General features: G+C 40.9%; 2 protein-coding genes across 2 annotated transcripts; one reads left to right on the top strand and one right to left on the bottom strand.

The window, feature by feature from the left end:
* Nucleotides 1-7,996: 7,996 nt before the first annotated feature.
* Nucleotides 7,997-12,059, bottom strand: LOC121995937 (GTP-binding protein YPTM2-like). The gene is made up of 8 exons (XM_042549722.1): nucleotides 11,897-12,059; nucleotides 10,291-10,363; nucleotides 9,265-9,312; nucleotides 9,140-9,187; nucleotides 8,825-8,896; nucleotides 8,587-8,742; nucleotides 8,315-8,418; nucleotides 7,997-8,226 (listed from the first exon to the last, which is right to left on the bottom strand). Exons 1-8 carry the CDS (start codon nucleotides 11,908-11,910, stop codon nucleotides 8,130-8,132), a joined length of 612 nt encoding a protein of 203 aa, XP_042405656.1. The 5' UTR covers nucleotides 11,911-12,059; the 3' UTR covers nucleotides 7,997-8,129.
* A 566-nt stretch (nucleotides 12,060-12,625) lies between these two features.
* On the top strand, nucleotides 12,626-16,098 carry LOC121994645 (chloride channel protein CLC-f-like; the record flags this gene model as incomplete). The annotated part of the gene is made up of 4 exons (XM_042548606.1): nucleotides 12,626-12,886; nucleotides 14,614-14,659; nucleotides 15,450-15,868; nucleotides 15,949-16,098. Coding segments are annotated over exons 1-4 (876 nt in total), but the record flags the coding sequence as incomplete, so codon positions are not given.
* Between the last annotated feature and the right edge of the window lie 10,842 nt (nucleotides 16,099-26,940).

The raw sequence follows: 26,940 nt of genomic DNA, 5'->3' as shown, positions 1-26,940 counted from the left end.
GAGCCAGTGGCTCGGATAAGATACGCCCGGTCGATCGACACGGGGTCTTCGACATCGAGCCGATGGCTCGGATAAGCTCGGATAAGATACGCCCGACCGATCGCCACGGGGTCTTCGACATCTAGCCGATGGCTCGGATAAGATACGCCCGGCTGATCGGCACGGGGTCTTCGACATCGAGCCGATGGCTCGGATAAGATACGCCCGACCGATCGGCACGGGGTCTTCGACATCGAGAAACTATGATAAATTCTATGACCGAAAGAGAATATAGCTGAAAAACTAACCTGCCGACCAGCAGAAGATCTGATTCAATTTCTCTACTCTCGAATACTCGTGGAGTGAGGAGGATACGATATACTCGTCGAAACCCCTCAAGGCCATGAGGATGTCGGATCTTTCCGGGTCGTCCGTCTTCACGTTCCAGACCAGGTGCGTTCCCACAGACAGCGCTAATTTGATCCTGTCCGAGTTCTGAGTCGACGGACGCTGGGGACGTGGCGCTCTCTGCTGTCCTCTGGTGTTGACGTAGACCTCCGGCGAACCTGCAAAGAAGCCGAGCCGGGAGGGGTTTCTCGGCGACGACCCTCCGACGCTCAAGTCAGGCAGCGAAGAAGAAGAGAAGCAGAGTAATGCTACTGTGGCTACAGTGATGAGAATAGCAAATCTCCGTCGAAGTCTGGGGGTCCTTATATAGGACCCAGGGGAGGCACGAGCACGCTTCTCGATGCATGCACGCTTCCCCAAATATACCTCAGTAGGGTTGTGTCAGAAAAGCATGTCTGACGCCATTCCGCAATCGTCCAAGCATATCCTGGATGTGACGGTGGAAACTTCCACTGTACGATATTCTGTCCGCTCCGGCCGCCGACCGTGTTGTTTGTCGGCGGCAGGTGTCTCAAGGATGATGTTACCAGCTGTCCCCTTTGTCCCTTTGCGCCACTTGCCTGTTCCCGGGTCGAGCGGACAAGCCACTCGGCGCTCATGGCCTTCGGGAATTCTCTGGTATCGGGCGGGGAAGCCCTGCTCCTGTGCTCGGATGGGATCGCGCCTTATTGTCCTGTAGCTCGGCCGAGCGGACATCCGAGCGGCATGTCCGCTCGGCCCAAAGACTCTTTTACCTTGAGCATCGGAAACCCGACCCCTGGTCGGGTTGTCTTTCATCTGGTCCGGGAGACCCTTGGCCAGATGTCCGGTCGGTCGGATGCTCGGTCGGCCCGCCACTCCGCTCGGCACTACCTCTGGCCGCTCGGCACGACCTTGGGATTGACCCTCTTGACCATTGACCTCCACGTGTCGTTGACCTCCCACAACGAGTGATCCCCCGTCCTTACTGTTGGGGATTGGACGGCCGGCTTGAAGGGGGTTGGATAGACGGCACTCCCAAATCGATCGCTCTTTCTACAACGTTAGTGCGTAAGCGGAAATGCAAACAAAGCAAGTAGAAAGCTAAATACTAAAGGAAAGAATGCAAACCAAGCTACACGATCCGTAAGGTGAACGATCCCTATTCGTCGGTGGATTACTCCCCGAAAGACCTCCGACTAGCTCACGTAGCTCCTTGTGGGTGGAGAAACCTCACCACAACTCTTACCAAGGACTCTTGAGAAGCTAGGGCACTGGTAGACTACTAATAGGGGTTAACCACCTCTATTTCGTCAACCTCAACCAAGCTTCCAAGGCTTGGTTATATAGGCCACGGGTTGGAAAACCCCGCCTACCAGTCGACTGCTACAACATGCAGTCGACTGCCCTCTGTGGAAATTCGACCGTTACATTCCAACGGCTTGATTCCACACTAACCGAGCGAATAGAGACATTCTATTCGCTGCCAGTCGACTGCCCCAGTCTACTGCACTAGTCGACTGCTAAAACATGCAGTCGACTGCTACAGTACTGCTACAGTAAAACCCTAAAACTAGGATTTTACTCCGAGTACAATCTCTCATGCACTCGTACCCTCACCCTTATGACTCATTTGACGCTTCATTTGCAGCTTTGACCTCTTGCCTTCAAGCCTACTTCCTTTGGCTCTCGTCCCTCGGATGCATTCAAGCCCGCGGCTCGTCCCCAATGCCATCCTTCGCGTATGCCTCGAAGTCGCTTCCCTCGACCCTTGTCCTTGTTGTCTTGTCCTCGGTCCCTCGGATGCTCCATCCTTCACCGGACCCGAAGCCATCAACCTGAGTCACATGTGTATCCTGCAAACCTGCACAACTCAAATACACATATCAAATACAAGGGTGAACCTAACTTAAACCCTTTGCCCAAACACCAAAACACATGGTCCCGCGGACCATCGGGATTGCTCCAACACTTACCACCGGATCAGGCTTCGTTCCCATTCGTGCTCAATCCACGGGCTCTGCTCCACTTTGCTTTCGATCTCACGGGCTTCGCGCCTGCTTAGCTTATGACTTCCGCTCTCGTTTGGCTAGGGCTGTAAATGAGTTGAGCTGAGTCGAACAGTAAGAAGCTCGATCTTGGTTCGTTATCCTTAAGTTCGAGCTTGACTTGAGTTTGATTTGTGCTTTAGTTCTTAAGCTTGAGCTCGGCTCGTAATAAAATTAAATAGCTCGAGTTCGGCTCGAGCTCAATTTAAAAAAAGCTCATTTAAAAATTAAATGAGCTTAATTCGAGCTCGTTTAAGATAATTAATTATAATATTTAATAATATATTATTATAATTATTATTTGTGATATTTAATTATATATATATATATATATATATATATATATAAAAGATAAACAAGTCTATTAACGAGCATGATTACAAGCCTCTTAATGAATACGTTCGTGAATATTTAAATGAACATGTTCACAAGCTCACGAACCAAATAATGTTAAAGTTGAGCTAGGCTTGATAATGTTTTCGAGCTTGAAATCAGGCTCGAGCTTGGCTTGTTATCTTAATCGAACGAACTTTTTTAAGTTGAGACCTGAATAACCCACAAGCGGCTTGTCTTGTTTACATTCTTATGTTCAGCTCACGGCCTTCGCGCCTTTGAACCGACAAACTCCACTTTTTCCGGGTCGGCTCCATCATCTCTCTCGCGCTTACAACCCTCTGTCAGCTGACTCCGCGACCCTGTGCCGCCTATTCGGTTTGTCTCCTTGTGGTTTACTACGTTCGGCCTTCAAGCTGTCCGGCCTGCGAGCCGTTATATTCCGGTCTATGAGTCGCTCCATTTGCCACCACTCTTCTCCATTTACCTCTGCACACTAGCCACCTCCCGTGACTCAAACAGCAGCTGCCAGCGCCACTGTATGCGCCCCCAGCACAGATCTGGATGACCGACATAGTTTTTGTTGTCGGAGCAGTCTTCTCTCCCCCTCTTTGTCGCTGTCCTCGTGCCACAGTCGGTCGATGCCATCCTCAGGCCTCGCGAGGTCGGCTCCATCATCTCTCTCGCGCTTACACCCCTCTACCGGTTGGCTCCGCGACCCTGTGCCACCTACTTCATTCGGCTCCTTGTGGTTTATTATGTTCAGCCTTCCAGGCGTCCGGCCTGCGAGCTGTTGTTATATCCTAGCGTACGAGTTGCTCTCATGTTCCAGCCTTTGAGCCGTTCTTATATTCTGGCCTATGATCAGCTGCTCTGTTTCGGCTTTTGAGTCCCTGTTGTATTCCGGCTTATATACTGTTGTCATATTTTGGTCTGTGTGCCACTGTCATATTTCAGCATGTGTGTCGCTGTCGTATTTCGGCTATATGGTGTTCTCTAGCTCTATGCCACTCTTCAGCTTCGCGTCATCGCTTCTTGCTTTGTGTCGGTTTCGATCCGCTCTTGTAGGCTTGGTATATTTTAATTTCAATCTTTATGTTCTTCATTAGAGTACTCTTTATTTTCTTCATTTCTATCACTGGTGACTGACTTGAGCGTCGGAGGTCAAACTGGACAGTTCCCGCTTTGCTTTCTAACAATCTTAGCAACACCATTGACCGAAGACTTTTGAACACCTTCGGTCCTTCTCTTTTTTGAGGGTCCAACGACTTAGTCGACAGAAAATATCTCATCACCCTCCTCTTCTTCCAGGTCATGGTGACTCATTCAATATTTTAGCCACATCATCAGTGGTCCATTATTCTTAGCTTTTGGACAGGATCAATAGGTATGGAAATGATAATCCTAGTAAGCCTCATTGATTATCCCTGGGTGACCAGCTCGGTCCATAGAAATTTTCCACCAGCCACAAGATAAATCGGGGCGTCCGCGGTGGGCAGTCCAAGAGTCCACAATCCTTTGATTGCAACCCCCATTTGGAAGAAAGTTTCCTATAAATATGCAATAGTTGGAGATCAAATTATGAATGTCTGGGTGACAACTTGAATATCCTATGATAACACCTAAGGATGGCAATGGGGTAGGGCGGGGACGGATTTGCCATCCCCATCCCCGTCTCGTCCTCATTTTTTCGGGTTCGGGGAATCCCCAAACCCGAACCCACGGGGATCAAATTCTCATCCCCGCCCCATCCCCATATTTAATTATTATTATTATTATTATTTTATCATTATTATTAATGATAATATTAATATCAATAATAATATTATTATTATTATTATTAATATTTTCAAAAAATTTAATATTAATATTAACACTATTATTAATATTTTTTAAAAAAATCTTATTATTATTTATTAATAATAATAATAATAATATTCAGGACGGGTTCGGAGATGAGGATAGTATTTCCATACCCGTTCCAAACTCGCCCCATCTCCGAAAAAATCGAAGATCTCTATCCCCGTTTCAAATTTTCCCCACGAGATTCTAAATCCACAAGAAAAATTATCATCCCTAACATCGCAACCCAGGGATGGGTCAATAGGTGTGGAAGAAAGTTGCGTATGTGGATCGACTCCTTGAATTATTCATATATGTTCCTTGAGGGCAGTTGACCATTCCTATTGTGCTCTTCCAGTGAGTCTTGGATGACTCCATTTTGCTTTCGAATTACAAATAGAAAATCTGATCGATCGATCATTATTTTTGCAGGCACGACGGCGGAATAAATGGAGGGAAAGGATTCATCGTCGATCCAAGAACAAAATCTATCTATCAGAGAGCCTGCATGATCGCAGTTGGTTGATTATACGTTCTGTTCGATCTCGTATATAAATTTTGGCGGAAGAAACTAATTGGATTTATTATCATTATTTTTCATGTAAAACAGACTCGAGTGCCTTGAAGTGTCAAATAAAGCGTTGGTTTTTATATTGTTTTTAAATATTTTTTTCATCATACAAAATCATTTTAATGATAATTAAGGTTAATCATTTTTAAATTTTTGCCACGTATAGAACACATCGCAAGGACTCCACCCACCTACCACATCTCATGCTGCTGCTATTGCTCCTCCTCCTCGACTAGTTCTCCCCGACGAGAACTCCCTCGACGGACCCATCGACCGGAACCTCGACCTCCTCCTCCGCCACCCCGACGTCCGCATCCTAGGCGGATTCGTCCTCCCCATCATTCAGAGCAGTAACTTCCATGAGACCAGAGAGGCAATCGTCTCAGGACCGAATCCAATAAAGGACATATTTTTTTTTAATTATATTAAAAAAAAAAGAGACATATACCTTAAATGGCCGTTAAACCTATTCTCACGGCTTCAAGGCACACACCGACGCATGACTCTTCTTTGCACACAATTTCTTCTTCGGTGTTGCTCTTCTTTGCATATTATTTCTTCTCCGGTGTTCTTTCTACTAAGACACATATCCACTGAATAAGAGGTAATCATAATCTTCTTCTTTGACTATCTTCTCCGTCTTGCAACATGTGACACTAATTGTAATCTAATTGTGCAATAATGACCATTTATGTGACTTAATCACGTTGATTCTCACAGTGGTTATCTCATGCGACGCGGGCTGGTGGTTGGCCTTTGCTCGGGTGACTTAATTGCATAACACAGGGTTGTGGCACACTATCTCAGTCGCTTGTGCGAACTGTGACCTAATTGCATGGTGGTTACTACTTGTCACCTTGCTACTACCTGCAGCCACCGCATTGGTCTCCGTGTTACAGGATGTACTAAATGGACTATCAATGTTATCGATTGAGAAAGAAATAGTCCAATAATTGGATTATGCATATTTGATAAATATTTTTATCTCTAAAATAACTAGACGAGTGGTATTTATCTAATTATTTTAAATATTTGATGTAATATATTTATTTTTAGTTTATTTAGGTATTTAGCATATATGTTATTTATAAACTGAACTTTATTATTATTTACCGTAGCAAAAGGTCACTTTTTAGTATGTGCTTCAGGCCCGTCGAACACAGATACGGCTCTGCCTGTCAACCACTGCCTCTTTTACCTCCCTGGTGCTCCACCCTTCGGCGCTCTCCCACTGTCGTCGGAGCCTAGAGGCGCTCAATCTCGAAGTCGACGAGGTCGCCAGCGCTGCAGACGACGCCCGCTTCATGGTGGAGAATCGCATTGCCGACAAGCGGTGATCGGTAGCCGGATAGCCGCATGCGAGTTTGGGCTGCGGGTGCCGGATCCCAATTTCCAGGACCGCCAACTGGGCGGAGACTTCAATCGATACCTCAAGCTCGGACTCTCCTCCGCCGCGACAGCATCCTCCGCCGCGGCGGAGCACAAGACCACCTTAGCCTTTGCGCTCCACGGGGGGCCGTCAGATCTGTTCTCGACGATGTGGATCTTCGAGAGCCACTGCGTGAGGGTGGCGCGCGTCGACCACCGGCTGAACCGCAAGAGGCCGCTCCGGATAGTGGACCGTGCCAAAGGGAAGGTGGTCTACCTGGTACTACGTCTTCGTGATGGATGTGGGAGGGAGCACATCGGACGCCGCCGTGAAGGCCGCGATCGCGCGCTTGACAGAGATCGTCGCTTTCGCACGTGTGCTCGGTAGCTACCCAGCACGTGCCACCCACGTTATGAGTCAAATTAATTTTAGGCCTTAATTTTATTTGTCCGCGCATAGAGTTCAGTTGATAAAGTCGCGCCTTCTGTCGCACGTAAGAGTAGGAATGTAATTGTGCCGAGTAGAATTTTTGAATGTTTGAGTTTAACTCATTTATAATGGAGCCGAGTTTGAATTTTATTTAACGAATATATTTATGACTTACATGTTTATTCGAATTTTTATCGAACCTAGACGAGATTAATAAATATAAATTATAAATTTAAATATTTATTAAAAATTAAATTATATATTGAGTTTAACGAATATGTTTATGAGTTAAAATATTATGAAACTTGAACTTGGTTTGTTTATTTTAACGAGACTCATTAAACGAACTCAAACAAACTTTTTATCGAATTGAGTTTCGAATACCTCACGAACAACTTGGTTCATTTACACCCTTACATAAGAGAACAATTTTATCATAAAATGATCTTATATTCCAAAATGTATGATAATTAAGCCCTTTAATTATTCAAAACAAAAATGTTTTTTATCGTAAAATCATTTGAGACAGCTAGCTAAAATTTATGAAATTATTTTTAAAAAACTAATTTAATAAAAAAATCTTCATCCTTTTAAGTTTTAAAAGTCTTATTTTAAGAATATTTATTTATATTATATAGATATTCAAGTAAGATGGCCGCATCTTGGAGGAGAATATTCTAGAAAAAATAGAAAGGGCAAAAAATGGAAAACGTTGGCTTACCTTGAACTCGAATAAAAAACCAACCCGAATAAATCTTAATTTGTTTGGAGTGAAATATATGACGCGAGCGGCGAGCATCACAAATGCCGCACCAAAACACAAAAAAAAACAAACAAGATCCTTTAGAAATTGACTTTTTAATTCGAATACGTCTAAAGTCACCAACTTTAAATCCAATAAGGAAGAAGGGAAAAGAAAATCAAAAGTCTCATCAAGTACCTATTTTTGTGTGCGCGTGTTTTTGATAGAACCTATGGGAATGGAAGTGAGATTCCAATGCTACTACGTTTCTGTTAGGCTGTACACTGCATTTGTTCAGGAAGATTCAGGAAGATACCTTAAAGGAACAAGATAATTAATTATAACAGAAAATCTCCAATATTGTACAAACAATGACTAAATAACATGAAACGGGGGCATGAAATCATAATAACAGCAGATGATAATTTTTACATGCAACCATCAAAATGCTCAGGATGAGCAGCAGGTGCTCTTCTGATTCACCGGTTGTCCACGGATTTGTACTGTCGGTGGCCTGGCATTGTTTCCGGCTGGTTGGCTAGCCATCCTGCAAGCAGTGTTCTTGTCACACTACCAGAACATTCTAGAACAACGCGATGGAGGAAATTATAAAAGAAATCAACGTGAAATGTTACCTGTTCTTGATGGCAGTAGTCATGGCCATGAAGGCCTGCTCCACATTGGTAGCATTTTTCGCACTAGTCTCCACGAAAGGGATGCCGATCTCATCTGCGAACGCCTGCATTGGCAAAAACAAAAATAATTAATCGTTGTCACAGCAAAAGCTAGTGAAACAATTGAGGAATTATGACAAGTGGGTAATTCCTTGAGCAAGGCCAAAACATGTCAGATTTGGAGGAAGTCACTGCATCTAATTGAAGGTTAGTAGTATCGTGTGACAAATTACCTTGGCTATCTCGTAAGAGACAACTTTATTTGCAGTAAGATCGCTTTTGTTGCCCACCAGAAGCTTGTTCACATTATCACTTGCATATCTGTCGATCTCATTTAGCCAAGTCTTCACATTATTGAAGCTCTCCTGGTCTGTCACATCATACACCACCTGTAAAAGTCAGAGTATGAGAAGATGCTCTTCAATAAGATTAACGTGCAAAGAACATAGCATTTGTTCACATTTGACTTACAATGATGCCATGGGCACCTCGGTAATAGCTGCTTGTAATTGTTCTGAAACGCTCTTGCCCAGCAGTATCCCACTGCAACGAGAGAAAACAATTATAGAAATAGCTGTCGGACACCCATAACAGATACTCATATGAGTCATGGTAGCATAGCAATCGATCATCTGATGATGATATGATATCCACAAGCCTTTTGCAATAAAGCAAACAACTTCCACATAGGGCACTTGAAGATTTCTTTTGCAGAGGCTTGTTCTATTTTTAGTGGCATAAATAGAAAATGAGTAACAGCTTGAAACAATTGAAAATAAAACTCACAATTTGAAGCTTAATGGTCTTCCCATCCTGCTCGACTGTGCGTATTTTCTGCAAGTAAGATATAAATTTTGTCAGGTTCTGTAATCTTTCACTGATTTTATGTATAAAGGAAAGATATCGCTTACAAAATCAACTCCGATAGTACTTATGTAACTTTCCAGGTAGGAATCATCCTACGAAAAAAGAGGAAACGAAGTTAGCAAGATACACAAAATCTCCTTGCAGTAAAGATCTACTTCTGCTGTCTGCATTACTGTGATTCTCAGCAAGTGGAGAAATCACATCAGTAGTTCCCGCATTAGGTGGAAGAGTGAGAGAGAGGGGGATGTGTTGAAAGAAAAAATGAGCAGCCAAAAGAGATGGCAATCTCTACTGCATGCAGCATGGCTACCATCTCAGGAGTACAAAATGTGTACTTTCTCATTGCAAATAAGATACTTTGGGGGAAAAAAACATACTGCAAAAAACAAAATGATATAACTTCATTGCCCCATGATATAGATAAATTGTTATGGGCACCGAAACTATTGTCCTGTGTCACGATTTAGACCACACAAGAGTTACCAACTTTTATAGGTAAATCTTATAATAAATTAAAGTTAATTTATGAATAAAATTCACAGCCAAGATATTCTATTATTTTATATGGAACAACTTTATGACTTAAGTATTATTATGATGATGTGAAAAACTAACATTGTATATAGAAATTGCACAGTCGACCAAGAACAAATGCCATTTGCAGCAAATATGCTTTGCTTTCTCCAATAATTAGTATTTGCAAACTTTACTAATTGCAAATCAAGTCCCTAAGAGAAGGTTGTAGAAAATTAGGCAATATAAAATAAAAAAATTATAGCAAACCAAGCCATTAACACTCAAGTTGGACATGATTTCTAAAACTACACTTAAAGACAAAACCAGCAAATTCCATTTCTCCATGATAAAACAGAGAATGTATGTAGGCGCCAAAACTATATTGAGATCAGCACTTAAACTGGATGCCTTATATAGGAGGATCATTTTCTAACAGCATTTCCAATGAATATAAGACAGAACAAGTCACAAATTTTAACAATCAACTCAAGATATGTTATTGCAACTGAAATGTAGGATATAATAATAAACAACTAATGCAAGTTGCATCTTACCGCAAATCTCAGGAGCAAACATGACTTTCCAACGCCTGAGTCTCCAATAAGCAAAAGTTTGAATAGATAGTCACTACAAAAATGAACATGCATTTAAGTTAGTTTTACACCAAAGGCATGTAACTATTATAGCTGTAAAAAGAATTTTAGCTTGGATAACTTGAAACCATTCGAACTGTGTTCAGAAAACACATAACCCAATCTGCCTGAAAAATTGTAGTTATTTGGCCTAGAGTTGGTCTCAATTATCAAGTTTTAGGAAATTAAGAAGGGACCAAGGCTCCCTTCTCAGCTGGAAAACTAACCCTGATCCCTGAACAAACCAAAATAGGCATCTATAGTTTTTGACCTGCATCTAACTTTCATAAAGGACAACTTTACTGAAATCAACCTAACTAGACCGATTTAGAATGCAAATCAGTTCTCAAATTTTGAATTGAACCATATTTATATTTAGGATAATCCGGTTCAAAAATGTGGGGTAGAGGCTAGTGAAATTTTTGAGAAGTTGGGAATTATATATTGTCTCTCCTTATAGGAGATTGTATGTTATTCTCCCAATTACTCTCTCCTGATTCCTATCCTTTTCCTTCATTGTGCCTGCACCTCTATTGCCTCACAAGCGCTGATGATGCTAGTTGACAGCAGCTCTCTCTCCCTCTCATTTGTATTCTATTAATCTTTCTCTCAACCTCGTTCCATCTCTTGTTTTGTTGTCACGCAGTCATCAAAAGCCAAGAGAGAGAACAATGCCACTATTAGCCATCTCTACCTTCTAATCCCTCTGTTTCTCTTTTCCTTTAAGTCCCTCTTGACTTTGCACTTGCGGGCGGCTGAAGCTGCAAGCATCGCCTGAGTAATGGCAGTTGATTGTTTGGCCCACATTTATCAAACCTTTTGAGATCTTTGAGCAAATTGGTGCAATAACCTATCAACTTGGTAAAAAGCAAGTTGATAGGTTAAGATACACATTAACTATCAAATTCTAAAATCTCTAACCAAAAATATACCAATAAGTTACTTATACCGTATGATTTCAAGAAAGGTCCAGGAGATGTCATGCAGCAACCGTAGCAAAAAACCTCTCATTAACCTATTTGCACCATGAGAACTAACCAATCATCATATACGTGATATGGCAAGCAACTGATACAATAACCTTCAAACACTATAGACCATGGAATATAAGTCATTTTGTTATCAAATTTAGATACATTTTTAACAATCATAGCAAGTAGCAATCTGCTAATGAATCAACGATGAAAGGTAGAATATGAGGCAATCAATTCACAAAATGGAAGGACGACAATCACAATAACCGTTTCTCAAGTCAGTCTCCCTAGATCCGAAAGACACGAATGTCAACATCGTCTAATCTAAAGCCCAAGTATGCAATAAAGAACAATAATCACGAAATATTTTATAATTCTATCAAGAAAACCCGGATCTGACTAATAGACAAGGGAAGTCATCTCTCCATAACCAGCAGAATCAACTTGCAATTCTAAGCCCCAGGATCTATGGCATTCAGCAAACAGAACTGTGATTCGAAAACGAAAAAAAAAAAAGAACAGGCAGGATTAGGGTACTAAGATGCGTCACTTACTACTCCGGATTCATGGCGGTCACAGGCAGTAGGCCGGCGGCTTAGCTCTTACTCAATACCTCTCCTGGAATTCGCGATTGAAGGCGCTTGCTCTTCTGCTTCGGTCGGCGAAACCCCCCAAAAATAGCGACGAGAGAGGAAGGACGGGGAGAAACGAGGAGGCTAGCGATTTCCGAGAGGTCTATAAATAGAGACGACGTGGTGGAGAGAGGGAGACCGACACGGCTTTGGAATCGACGGTTGAGATTTCCCATCACGGACGTCCGTCTGGCCTCCTGGCTCGAGCCGGACGAGTTGGACCGCCGGGCGAATACAAGGGATGAGATTTGAACAAGGACTAATGACACGCACCTGTGCTGGCCAATGAGAATTCAGTGTTTTGCGAAGGGGGAATTAAGGATCATCTTTAAATTATAAAAATATTTCAGTTTTATAATGATTTTGGTTGGGGTTTTCTATTTCTAAGCTTCACTCACTTTACTATATTTTACGTATGAGAAATGATATGCATCTCGAAATACCTTCTCGATTTCATATCTCGACTGATGTGGATTCCTGCGTGGGCATGACACTTCAGCACTAATTTTGGGGTTTTTTCACTCTGCGTCGCTCGATTCGCGCTCATTTCTCGCCGTAATCCTTCCTCCTTGCCCTAAAACACGCTCTTTCTCGTCGTCTCCTTGCCGCCGCTCTTTCTCTCCGCTCTCTGCCCCGATCGAACTCCCGGCGATGCTCTCTGCGCCCTCTGCTCTCTGCTCTCTGCTCTCTGTGGTCCTAACTCTCGACGCTCTCTGCTCGCCGCTCTCCCTTCCCATCGAACTTCCGACGGCCAATGACTCTCGACGCTCTCTGCTCGTCGCTCTCCCTTCCCATCGAACGTTCGGCGGCCAAAGACTCTCGACGCTCTCTGCTCGCCGCTCTCCCTTCCCATCGAACGTCCGGCGGCCAAAGACTCTTCCCCTAGCCCTCCCCTGCCCTAAATCTGCCCTGGTATTTTCCTTAGCTAATTTAGTTGGATCTTAAGTTTTTTTTTGTTGGATCTAAACGCCGCTCGATTTTCTTCTGTTTAGCTGCTCACCTCACACTTCCATTGTGTAGATCAAAATAGGGTCGATCAAATTTCATTGTGATAGAGATTCTTGCTTTGTACATTCATTAGTGTAGCCTGTGTATCTGCAGTGATAACATTAGTGATCAAATTTCATGTTTAGCTATCTGCCGTGATAACATTAGTGTATGGAAGCAATAACATTCGTGTTTCCTAAGCTCATAAGCTATTTGCTATGATATGACCATTACATTTGCTTACCGGTTGCTATTTGCTATTTGGGTTTTAGTTTTTATTTTAGAGTTTTGTTTGTTTGGTTTAGTAAATTTGGTACTAACTTTGTCGCTATTTGCTTACCGGTTACATTTCTTTTGGATATGTTTTCTAATTTTTAAACAAATAAATGTAGTTGAATACTTACCTGTCTTCCATTTTTGAATAAATGTAGGTGAAAAATAATCATGGAACAAGGAAAAAATGATTCAAATGAGGTAAACGATAGCAACGACCATGTGAGCACAGATCTATCTCCATCTAATTTAAATGAAGTCATGATTCCTAAGATTGGAATGACTTTTATATCTGAAGATGAAGTTCGTAATTTTTATAATCCCTATGCTCAGAATGTTGGTTTTGGTATTTGCAAATTAGGTGGTAAAAAGGGAGATGATGGAAAGCAAAAATATTTTTGTTTTGGATGTGCCAAAAGTGGTAAAACAATATCTCAAGCCAAAAATGCTTTGTACCCTAGACCTTCTACTAAGACAAATTGCAAAGCTAAGATTAATGTTGTTATTCGGAATGATGATAACTTTGTGATAAGTAGTGTATCTCTTGAACATAATCACGTCTTGAGCCCTGGAAAGTCACGACATTTTAGATGTAATAAATTATTGGATTCAACTACAAAGAGGAAACTTGAATTAAATGATCAAGCAGGAATAACTTAAAGTAAAAGTTTTCATTCATTGGTAGTTGAGGCTGGAGGCTATGAGAATTTGACATTTGATGAGAGAAAGTGTAGGAATTATATTTCAGAAGCTAGAAGGTGAGGTTAGGGGATGGAGATGCTGAAGCCTTGAGTAATTATTTTTGTCGCATGCAAAGTCAGAGCTCTAACTTCTTTTATGTGCTTGATTTAGATGAAGAGTCTCGAATAAGAAATGTTTTTTGGGCAGATGCAAGATGTAGGGTTGCATATGATTACTTTTCTGATGTTGTGACTTTTGATACTACTTATTTGACTAATAGTTATGATATGCCATTTGCTCCTTTTGTTGGGGTGAATCATCATGGTCAATCCATTTTGCTTGGATGTGGTTTATTATCCAGTGAAGATTCAGAAACATTCAAATGGTTGTTCAAATCTTGGTTGACATGTATGCTTGGGCGTGCTCCGAAGGCCATAATCACAGACCAGTGCCGCGCCATGACAATTGCTATTGAAGAGATGTTTCCAGATTCTCATCATCGTTTGTGTCTTTGGCATATAATGAAAAAATTACCAGCAAAATTAAGTGGACATGCTCAATATAAACTGATAAAGAAACAATTGAAGAATATTGTTTACAACTCACTTACTATTGATGAATGTGATGAGAATTAGATGAAAATGATTGAGGATTTTAATTTAGAGAATAATGACTGGTTGAAATCTTTGTATGAACAGCGGAATAGATGGATACCTGTGTACGTCAAGGATAAGTTTTGGGCAGGTATGTCCACATCTCAAAGGAGTGAAAGTATGAATGCTTTTTTTGATGAATATGTTCATTCGAAAACTTCTTTGAAGCAATTTGTTGAACAGTTTGATAATGCTCTGAAGAAGAAGATTGAAACAGAAAAAAATTTTGAATTTTGGTTCTTTTAATTCTATGATACCAGTAATTTCTAGTTATCCAATTGAAAGTCATTTTCAAAGTTTCTACACTAACAACTTATTTAAGTTGTTCCAAGATGAGATAACAGGGTTGATGTTTTGCAATACCTCACTAGTGAGGCAAGAAGGGGTTGCTTTTATATTTGAAGTGGTAGAAACTTTGTTGGGAAAAAATGGAGACCCTATAAGAGATGCTTCCTTCAGGGTACATTATACTGAGTTAGATTGTCAAGTTAAGTGTCTATGCCATCTTTTTGAGTTTCGGGGAATTTTATGTAGGCATGTTATCTCTGCGTTGATACGAATGAAGGTGATTGAGGTTCCTATGAATTATATTATTGATCGATGGCGCAAAGATATTAAGCGTGGTTATCAAAGTATCACTAACATTTATGTTTTGATGTCAAAGCAAAGGTTAGTTCCAACATAATTTGTCCAAATTAAAGTAGTATGATTTACTTCATCTGTCAAATATAATATGTTTGGTTTACATGATAGTTGGTCCATTCTGCTCCAGCGCCACAGGTTTCTCCTGACGATGCTAACACTCTTGGCAATCCTATGCACCATCTATCTCTACTTCGCGATCACTTTTGACGTGGCCATAGATAGGTTTACATAGATAGGTTTACATAGTGTGGCTTTCTCTCGCCTGGTAGTTTGGTTTACAAAGTATTTTGAGTTTATAAAGGACCAGTTTGCTCTTCCATCTGTTATGTTGCCTGCTTTAGGTGGTTTAGGAGCAGGCATGATAGCTCTCAAGTACCCTGGAATTCTATACTGGGGTTTCACAAATGTTGAAGAAATTTTACATACGGGAAAGAGTGCTTCAGCACCAGGAATATGGCTTTTAACTCAACTAGTTTGTGCAAAAGTAGTAGCTACTGCTATTTGCAAGGGTTCTGGACTTGTAGGTGGCCTTTATGCGCCAAGCTTGATGATAGGTGCTGCCCTTGGTGCAGTTTTTGGAGGCTCAGCTGCAGAACTTATAAATTCAGCAATTCCAGGAAATGGTGCTGTTGCTCAGCCCCAGGCTTATGCATTAGTAGGTGTCGTTACATTCTTTGAAAATCCAAGGAGATTCAAATTCCTGTTCATTATTTAAAACTGATATCATTGATACAGGTTGGAATGGCTGCTACACTGGCTTCAGTTTGTTCGGTTCCACTAACCTCAGTACTGTTGCTCTTTGAGCTAACAAAGGACTACAGAATATTGCTTCCACTCATGGTAACTAATGGATTTGTTTTGACCAAGATACTAGCAATGGGATACTGTTTCTTTATCAAGTTTTTTAGTAACTTGTGCTCTTTCTATATTCTAGCATTTATTGTTCATCTTATTCTGATGATGGAGGTGATCTCGAACTTTCTCAACTGGAAACTGACATTCACCGCTCTGGCACTATCAACAATGAAATGCTGCTAGATGACCTTAAGGTATGAATTTATTGGTAGTGGCGAATGTAATGAGAGAGCTTTCTTACTAGCCCAACTAGTGCTTCTTAATTTGTTTGGCTTCACATAAACATTTATTTTCTCCTCCAGGTTTCTTTAGCCATGTCAAAGACTCAAAGACAATGTAATGTGGATGCCATTGTGCTTATGCATGACAAACAACAAACTTGTGTTCTTATCATTGATCACGAAGACTTTCTTGAGGGTATTCTTACACTTGGCGACATTCGGAGGAAAGGGTTTGAAACAAGTGGAGAGCTTCCTGGCACTCCCAGGCTTGTCAGGGGCTAAGAAGGCAGTGTGCCAAGCCAAAGCTTTGGAAGTCAAGAAGGGAAGTCAAGAAGTTTAAGCCAGATCAGGATGTCTCAAATTTTTTTCCTTGAAACATAATATATGGATCTTGATCTGTCTATATGATACTTGTTTCTTATGTTTCTAAGCTTGTTCAATGTTGTGTGATATGATACTAGTTTCTTATGTTTCTAAGCTTGTTCAATGCTGTGTGATGGTTAAGTGTAGCTATGCATGCCATTTTAACAAACTGTTGAGACTTAATTTCTCTTTACATATCCATTGTTTAAGAGGGAAGGACTCTTTGCATATCCATTGTTTGATGAAATGATCACCAAGTTTTATAATTTAACCATTCCCAAGCCTGCCTTTGTCTGGATTTCTCTAAATTATCGTACATTTTCATATGCAACTGCTGCACATGGTCAATCCAGATACTGCGGAGTTTATATCTGTAGTGCAGGCCCTTAAAGGTGGCTTTCATCCTCAGAGGTTAGTTCATGTGTTGGATTCTATGTTGGATGTAACCTTAGCTCTTAAAGCATTCAAATGAGCTTTGCAAATTTGTGAAGTTGAATGAGGCTATGACCTTCTTAGATAGGGAGGACGTTGTGCAAGTTGAACCTCACAATGCCTTGCTCAAGGATCTCTGCAATGCTAGTAGATATCAAGAGGCAGCTATATATCATTACAAAATGATCAAACCATTACAAAATGGGTACTAGTAAGAACAAGTCCAAAAAGAAGAAGAACGCACAAAAAATCATTATAAAATGATCAAATCGGTATATAACAAGTTCTACATTATTCATCTTAACTAAAAACAAATTATCCTATCACATTACAGAACCAACATTAGTCAACACTAATTAACCACATAAACTAATAAACTAATTAGTCTTAAGCTGGTTATTACAAACATTTAATCTGTCATATTATAACAACAACATTACTCAACACTAATTAACGACCGAACTAACAAAGTAATAAGATATACAGCCAAAAGAGTTAAATTCACTATAACTAATATCCAGACCACTGATGGTAACATTCCAATTTCCTAGATTATGCACACGAGAAGCAATGTATTCACTGTCTAACCTTGACTCTATTCTTCCTAACCTTCCACGACATATTTCACTTCTGTCTTCATTAGACAAAGTATCAGCTACCACCCACTTTTGCCAGCCATATTGCGCACATCCATAATACCTCCTTCCGGGATTTTTGCTCGATCTAGAAACACATACCAATGTTCTTTGTCCGCAATCTCTACATGGTACATGTTCAAATTTTGTATTGTCGATGGAGCTGTACCTTGATGATGCCATCAAATAACAATCTATTAAGCAAACAAGAATGACTTAGATTCAAATATTTTTTAATGCTCATAGATTATATGCTAAATCAATTCAAAAATAGGAAATAAGCTATTTTGCGATGACCATACATCCAGATGGTAAAGAATATACATCCAAATACTAAAGTTATAAGAGATGTCTGTCAGTGCAGTACTGGTCTCTCTCATGTTTTATTTTAAAAATTTACTAAACCAAACACACAAAACTCTAAACATTGGTCTTTATAAACACCGACCTATCCGAAACAACGACTTTCCTCCATGCTACGATTGCTAAAATTGTGGATTTTTAATCAAATCTGCAAATTACAATGAACATATTTCATATTAAATAGATAAGAAACTATAAAGGCGATTACAACCTGATAACAATAGAGAACTATAGCTGTTAAGACAGGCTGCAACTTAGATAACTTATTCTCAGATAAAATGCAACATGTTGTAACAATTTTCAATATAAACTCTTCCACAGACATTAAGCAAATGTAATGGTTATATCATGGCAGATATCACAAATTGAATATCTGAATACCAGTAAAGCTTCAACTTCCCTGCAATTTACACAAAAAAGAATCAATCATGGAACCAAACACTTGATTTGTATTGTCCAGTTGTAACTTAATCATCTCATTAAGAAGAATCTCCATCTCTTAAATATTTCCAACCAATCCCAACCTAATTTAAACACTTGATGATGCCACACAAGGAAAAACTGATGGAAGGAGAGCTTCCATACACAGGCTACACTAATGAATGTACAAAGCAAGAATTTCTATCACAATGAAATTTGATCGACCCTATTTTGATCTACACAATGGAAGTGTGAGGCGAGCAGCTAAACAGAAGAAAATCGAGCGGCGTTTAGATCCAACAAAAAAAAAACTTAAGATCCAACTAAATCAGCTAAGGAAAATACCAGGACAGATTTAGGGCAGGGGTGGGTTAGGGGAAGAGTCTTTGGCCGCCGGACGTTCGATGGGAAGGGAGAGCGGCGAGCAGAGAGCGTCGAGAGTCTTTGGCCGCCGGACGTTCGATGGGAAGGGAGATCGGCGAGCAGAGAGCGTCGAGAGTCATTGGTCGTCGGACGTTCGATGGGAAGGGAGAGCGGCGAGTAGAGAGCGTCGAGAGTCTTTGGTCGTCGGACGTTCGATGGGAAGGGAGAGCGGCGAGCAGAGAGCGTCGAGAGTTAGGACCACAGAGAGCAGAGAGCAGAGGGCGCAGAGAGCATTGCCGGGAGTTCGATCGGGGCAGAGAGCGGAGAGAAAGAGCGGCGGCAAGGAGACGACGAGAAAGAACGTGTTTTAGGGCAAGGAGGAAGGATTGCGACGAGAAATGAGCGCGAATCGAGCGACGCAGAGTGAAAAACCCCCAAAATTAGTGCTGACGTGTTATGCCCACACAGGAATCCACATCAGTCGAGATATGAATTCGAGAAGGTATTTCGAGATGCATATCATTTCTCTTTACGTATTTGTATCACTATTTGATTCAGTCAGTGATAAAGAATTAAATGAAGTCCTCCATGAAATGTAATCTTATCTTTTATTTCTAATACTTTAATTATTAAGGAATTTTTTCCCTTTGAGAAATTTCTCAGATAATATGCAAATGATCAGTTTGACTTTTTCCAGGATATCATAATCTATAGCCAAAAGAATATTTTTCATTTAGGAAGGCAAGGTAGGGGACTTAGGAGGAGTCTTAGCATGCAAGGAAGGATTCACTTCCTATGCTTGTAAAGGAACGCGGGAGAAAGTAAGAGTGTTTCGGAGAGTTTTTATTTATTTATTTATTTATTTATTTAAAGATTATATTTATAAAAAATATTTAAAAATTAGTAAAAAGTTAAAGTATAAAATATTTGAAAATAAAAGTCGTTAGAGTGTTTAATGAATAATTATTTTCAAACTTAATTTTTAATTAAATGATAATAATATCTTTAAATTATATAAATTATTTTTTTTAATTATCTAAGTATAATTTTAATAGCTTATTTGTTTATATAATTATTATTATATTTTAAATATTTATCAAAATTATTATTTTTTATAATAAAAAAATATAAAATTAATAAAAAAACAAAAAAATTATATAAATACACAAAAATATGTATAAAAATTCTATAAATACAAAATATATAAAAATATAAAATATCATTTTAAAAAATAAAAATCTAGAAGTACGATGGTAATTATATAAAATGATAAATTTATTAAGATTATAAATATGGTGATAATTATATAAAATGATAAATATATTAAGAACGTTAACTTTTAATTTAAATTTTAGACTCTATAAAAAAAAATCAAATTCTTACTTGCAGTTCTTAATAAAAATTACAGAAGTTGAATGAGAAGTTGACATTTACAAATGAGCTCCTTTCTGTCGAGCACGAATTCTTTGGTTCACAATTTACATATCAGAGGATAGTCTACTTTATAGTTTAGTCTATTTTAATAGACCTCATCACTTAAATAGATAGGATCTATCATAATCCATTAATCATTAATCTCATTTGCTTTCTGCCTAGTTTGACCTAATCTGGATCTTCGTTCCACATGCCTGATTTATTTCTTTATCTGATTTTAGTCTTTCTTTCTTGATGTCTTTTCGACAAAATTGTTTGAGGAATGATGGCAATTTGCTTGCTCTTCCCGTTAATCTTCTCTTTGAAGTCTTGCTCGTTTCCAGGAATTTTGCTATCTAAGAGGTTTCATGTTCATCGGTGTCGGATCAAATGGGTCATCTTGTTTTCTTTTCTGTCTTGTTGATTCGTCTACGTAGTTTCCTTGGTCTGTTCATCGAACATATTGCTGAGGAGACGTTGACTTCTTCCTGTTTGATACGAGTGTGCGCACACACAAACTGAATAACTTTATGCTTAGTTTCAATAGTTCTCTTTAATTTTCTGAAGGCCCTAGTTAGGATTTTACATAGATATTTGACGTAGCCATGCATTTGCTCATAATCTCACCTGCAATAAAAGTTTTGTAAGGTCTCCTGCCTCTTTTGGTAGTGATCCTATTCAAAAACGGTGAAGATAATTAGCTGAGAATATGATTCTACGGTTGAACGTGTGAAGATTCCGTTCTGCCTTACAAATTAAGAACATCAGTGCCAGGCCAGGGAAGGGATTCCAGGCGTTGGTCCTCTGATACTCAAGTTAGTTATCGGAATAGTAGAAACTGTAGCAACAAGAGTGTGATCATAAATAACGCGTACCTCCTCCGATATATGGACCCCCTTTATATAGTGGTCCTATAACGTACGTGCATGCTTCTCAAAGCACATGCACGTTTCCCTATCTTTCCTATGAAAAGACAATTCAAAAAAGTGTCTCTGACACCATTCCTTAACAGGGTGTGCAATCCTCGACATGCCAGTAGAAGCTTTCATCGTGCGATTTGCCTATTGACAATGTTCTACTATTAGCAGTACCAACTTCCAGAAGGATACGATGAGCTAAGCAAGGATCCCATTGTTTGGTTGAGTGGGAGAACCGCTTGGTCGGGATCCCTCGCCCGATTGCTCTAGGATGTTCTTCTCCACGATTGCTCGGATGGTAGGTTGTTCCTTGTACAGTTGGACAGGCAATTTGATCAAACCAACCCTTATAGGGTCGTCACAGTAGCGAACATTTGTTCTTCTCTATTTAGTCGTCTGGCAATTGGGTCACTATCTATCGCCCGACCGGACGAACAATTTGGTCGAATGAGCATCCGGGTGACACCATGATACTGGGCCCTTCTTTTGTTGAGCGGGTGGGCATGCCCAATCGGACCCTTCAGTCTTGATCGGCCCATTGTCACCCACTCGGGCAACTTTGGTGACCCGACGATTCCATGCCTTTGACCGGCTTGACTTTGATCTCCACGTCGGCTGCTCTTCCCACCTTTGACATGTCCTTGGTGGGCTCCTTTTACCACCGCATCATAAGCTTTCCTCTCAAGTCTACTTGAAGAAGGTTGTAAGTCTGACTGACTGGACAAGCAGTGTCTTCAGCGACCTTTCCGCCCGATCGGACATTCTCGGTTTTAGACCCGTCGCTTGGCTCACCCCTTCGCTGACCAAAAGTTTAGTCTTTGCTCGACTTTACTCGGATTTAGAGCCGTTGCTTGGCTGTGGTAAATACTGTAACTGCTTTTTGCCATAGGTTTAGAGTCACAGCTCGATTTTGAGATGGAATGGTTACTCTTCAGTGAGCCACTCTATAACTATGTCTTCACTCAGTCACTTCTTAATCTTCATAGTCCGCTCGGATGATCATGGGCAACACTTAGCGATTTTTCAACTTCCCGCAACTTCTTGTGGTGGGTGAGTGCCTCGTAATGGTCGTTGACGTCATTCTGATTTCTTGGAGATTGTGCAAATCTCCGGTCATTAATGCCGAGCATGCAGCGCATGCCCTTTAATTAAACCTTATTAATGCTCCCCGTTACAGAACACCACGTGTCCCACTTTCTGACATTACACGTTTGATGTGACAGTTGGATATCCATAATTGATGTGATGATCACCTTTTCAAATTCAACGGCCAGATGGAGGCTTTGTTTTCCGAAGCCTTTGATCAGACGACCTAGGACGACCGTCACTAGGGTTTTTAAACCCTTACTCCCCTTCGTTTTCGATATTCCATAGCATGTTCGCCCTCGGGCCTATCTTCGGCTGATTTCCGTCTTCTCTGCCCCTTGCCGACGATCGTCTTCCTTAGTAAGATTTTCTTCCTCTTCCTGTCTCCGTCTCTACTTTTCATCAGTTTTCCATAGCTTGCTCTTCTCCTCCTTCTCTGCCCATCGCTAGACTGAGGTACACTTCTAAAGAATCCAACTTTAATGGTGACAAAGTCCTTTAGATGCAGATGACTTATGATATTCCTGATGACTACCAAATAACCATCCCTACTGCATATGCATGGCCCCACACGTCGTCGAACAACTTCCTTACCTTTTTCAAAGATCAATTCTTGATCGGTTTGTGCTTCCTGATCCACCCATTTTTCTCCGCAGTTTGTAGATACTTTCATATCCCTTTATCCCAATTAGTGTCGAGCTCCTTTAAGCTTCTGTGTGAGGTAGTAATCCTCTTCCACCTGTATGACATCCTGCTCATCTCCCGCATATTTCATTACTTTTACTATCCCAAACTCTTTCAAGTGGATACTTTTCTTTTACAAGCCTGATCGGGCTCTGTATTTTTTGATAAAATGTCTTCTTCCAACAAGCATTAGAAGGACTATTAATTTTTTGTTCATCTTCCTGTGCAGCTATCATTCATGACCGGTTGGTAAATGGAGATGATGAAGCCTCCCTCCTTAGGCAAGTATCATTGGGAGCTGGCCTATCTTGAGATGACCACTCATCTGATCGGTCAGAAGTACCACATACACAAGTTGTTGTACGAAGATATTCTATATGTTTTTGGACTAAGTACCCTCCGCTCACGGCTGCTTGGCTCACTAGATAAACTTTTTTTTTCCTATATCACCTTAGACCCTAATTGATTTCACTTTCGTTTTTACATCAGAAGTCATGTTGAAGTCCATGCTGAGTGAAAAGAGCAAGCTCTCTGATGTTGAGATTAATGCTCATGGTGCGACCGAACTGGAAGGTCACAGTCTCTTGCTGGTCGACAGTTCGACCGACTGAATTGACGATGTGAGCCTGATGGCCAGAAGTAGCGTTGCCACCACCACTAGGGAGCTTCCTTCCGAACATCCCACTGGTGAACATACCGTTTGAATCAGTGTTGACCAAATCAGCAGGCTCTGGCAAGCCACTACTTTAGCGCCAGCGGAGGAAGAGACTCTGCTCAGAGGGTACCTCTAGTTTAGGAACCTTAACATTGGCGCTTATTGAAGTGCTTACCTCCCGACCCCCTCTAAGTGAGGCGAGAGTTCGTCTTCTGTTGTCCCAAAGAGGATGGTTGCTTTGTTGTGTCGCCTTCATCCGACCGGACTTTATCAGTGCTAGAGCTATCGGGCAGTCAGATTCTAGCACAACCAATTTCCTTCCTCCCACCTTCGGGCGATCTAGCGGCCTCACTTTCCACCATCCACTCCTTGAAGTTCCAATCTAAGGGCAAGGTTACTTTGGAGCCCATCGATCCGATCGGTTGTAGGCATGTTTTGGCTTTAATCCACTTGCTGACTGATGCCTGACATTCTCCAGATGATGATGTGCCCCGAGCACTCGAACATACAATCCGCATCCAAGGTCCTTTGACCAAGACCTGGGCCGATGCCAAGGACGGGGCGATGACCATTCCGCTCGGGGAGCTGGCTGATAGCTTTACTTAGAAATCCACTATGATAAGTTACTTTCCTCGAAAATTCTCATTTGCTTTTATTACGTCGTTCTGATTCTCCTTTATTGCAGTACTAGGTGGAGAGTTTGACGATGTGTCAGAGGTTGACCTTTCTCGAGCACGAAAATAAGCTACTGCGGGCCCCCATCAAATCGACAAGTGCATCCCGAGCTGTCGTTGAAGTGCTCACTGCTGAGGTCGCTTAGCTAAAGGAGGATTTAGAAAGTCTTTTGAACAACTAGTGGGATCCCAGTGGGCGCTGTCGGCATAAAAGAATAAGAGCCAGGAGCAGGCCTAATAACTCGAGCGGCTCAACAAGCAGGCCCGGGATTTTGACTCCAAGGTCAAATCGACGAACACTCGGAAACTTTATACCATAGAGGACCTGGAGAAGAAAAACCTGGAGGCTCAAGCCTTGGAAAAGAAGCTCAAGGAGACTGAGACAGCTTTAGTGCAAGAACAATCGAGCAGATCGGCGGAGCAATAGAAAATTACAGATCAAGACGCCTAGCTGAAATCTCTAATAACTGAGCTGGAGGTGTCCAAGGCACAGCTGACTAAGTTTCAAGAGGACGAGCCCACTCGGCTTGAGGAGTTCTGAGTTAAATATGTTGGGTTTTTCAGGCCGCAAAAATCGCTTTTTGCGTTGCGGAAACCCCGAAACCCCGTCACCGGATCCGTGCGAAGAAATAAAATTTACGTAAAACTTCGAGTACGAGTTTCTAGCCTAGATATAAACTAGATCTACAAAGGAGAAAAGCTTTACCCTTGATGCGATGCCCTTCGCTAATCTCGCTCATCCAAGGTTCGTTGGATCTCAAGAGTATCAAAGTAGATACTCCTCTATGTGTATCCACACAAGCAAGAGATGGAGAAACCAAACAAAAGGTGTGCTAACACCTTTGAAAGGTTCGACCAAGGTGGAGGAAGGGAGAGAAGAGAGAGCTTGAGGAAGAAGATGAGAGTTACACAAAAGAAATGAAACTCACCACATGAATGAGTGGTCGGCCACATGAATGAGGTTAATAACCTCCATGGAATACCAAGAGTCACAACTCTTGGTAACTCTCATGAGGTGGCATCCTACTTAAGCAATCATGATGATGTGGAGTATCATCATTGGCCCACTCTTTGCCAACTCACCAATGAGGTGACAAATGGTCAAGTCAAACTTGACCCTTCATCTTCCTCTCAAGTCAAGTCAAACTTGACCACTTCTCTCCCACGGTTGATCAAATCTAACCATTGGTTCAAGTCAATTTTAATTTAATGAATCTCTATTCATTGAATTAAATTGACTCAATGAGTCTAAATCCAAATTAGACTCATCTAACACATGAACCAAATTGAGTCTAACTCAATTAGCCTAATTTGGATTACTCTTAATCCAATTTGATTCATCACATGGACCTAATTCTTTAGGTTCATCAAATGAACCTAATCTCCATCTAATTTGCCCTTTGTGTGTAACCCTATAGGTTCTTATAATATTGGCAATGCTCCTAAACTCATTTAGAAGAATAAGTAATGAGCGGTATCTAGCAACACATCATACTACCCAAGTTATAAGAATGTTGAGATCCAACATCACCTTGTGACTACTAATTGTGACTATTCACAATATATGACAAATGTCCTTCTATCCTTGACATCTAGATTGATCAATGTGAGGCATAGATCGTGTAATCCTCTAATCAATATAAATCTTGAATCCCAAGTAGACTCACTCAATCAAATGAGCTCAACATCTCATATTGACTTATTTGGGTATGGCCATGCACTTAGTGGTCTCACTCTATCAAGAATATCGATGTCACTCCCGTCATATAGGAGGGATAGATCTCATCTACATTACTCATATCTTTCCGCATAATTTGTTACATACCCAGTAATTGCCTTTATAATCCACCCAATTACGGGTGACGTTTGACAAAGCCAAAGTATGCAACTCCTTATGTAGGGAACCATGGTGACTTCAGGTCCAAGGACTAATAGTCATACTAATAGCCACATGCGAAAGTATATGACACTCATATAATGATCCATGATACTTTCTCATGGCGGGTCATTCAGTATACATTCTTCAATGCATACCCATGTGTCAACTTGATATCTCCATATCCATGACTTGTGAGATCAAGTCATCGAGCTGACCTACATGCTAGTCTTATTGCATTAACATTGTCCCTAAATGTTAATACTCGACTAGGAATGATTTAGAGTAGTGTTCCCTATATCATCTCACTATCGATTCAACTAACCGATTGATATAGGTAAGAACCTTCTACTCAAGGACGCTATTATACTTAGTTATTTGACACCAATACAAGTAAGCATAATAACCATAAACAAATGCCATTATATATATATATATAAGAATATGATACAACGAGTCCATACAACAATCATCAAATGATTGGCTCTACGACTCTAACTAACAAAATATCTTGGCTTGGAAGGCTTTAACTAGATCTTCTCCGATTGGATCCTATGGCTCTTTGATCTCGGCATAGATGACACCATCCAACAGCTGAAGGATGGTGGTCACCTGTCCGCTGATGTCTCTGTTACATCCATTCGGAAGGATGAGCTTGTGGCCTCGCTTCCCCAGGATATTGTTGATCATCTGGTGTAGTTTTTCTTTATCAACATTTTGTAGCGGGGAACAACTTTTGTAAATATTTCTAAGTACTGATCCTTGTGCCC

The sequence above is a fragment of the Zingiber officinale genome, chromosome 6A, assembly GCF_018446385.1.
Source record: "Zingiber officinale cultivar Zhangliang chromosome 6A, Zo_v1.1, whole genome shotgun sequence".
NCBI classification, from domain to species: Eukaryota; Viridiplantae; Streptophyta; class Magnoliopsida; order Zingiberales; family Zingiberaceae; genus Zingiber; species Zingiber officinale.
Note: the sequence above shows the minus strand (reverse complement) of the source record. Positions and strands in the feature narration are given on the sequence as shown.

Excerpts from the sequence above, each read along its gene's own strand:
- LOC121995937 (XM_042549722.1), bottom strand. Across the intron at positions 9,313-10,290 it reads GTTTGCTCCTGAGATTTGCG|GATGATTCCTACCTGGAAAG; the intron begins GTAAGATGCAAC and ends CTTTTTTCGTAG. Across the intron at positions 9,188-9,264 it reads GTACTATCGGAGTTGATTTT|AAAATACGCACAGTCGAGCA; the intron begins GTAAGCGATATC and ends TCTTACTTGCAG.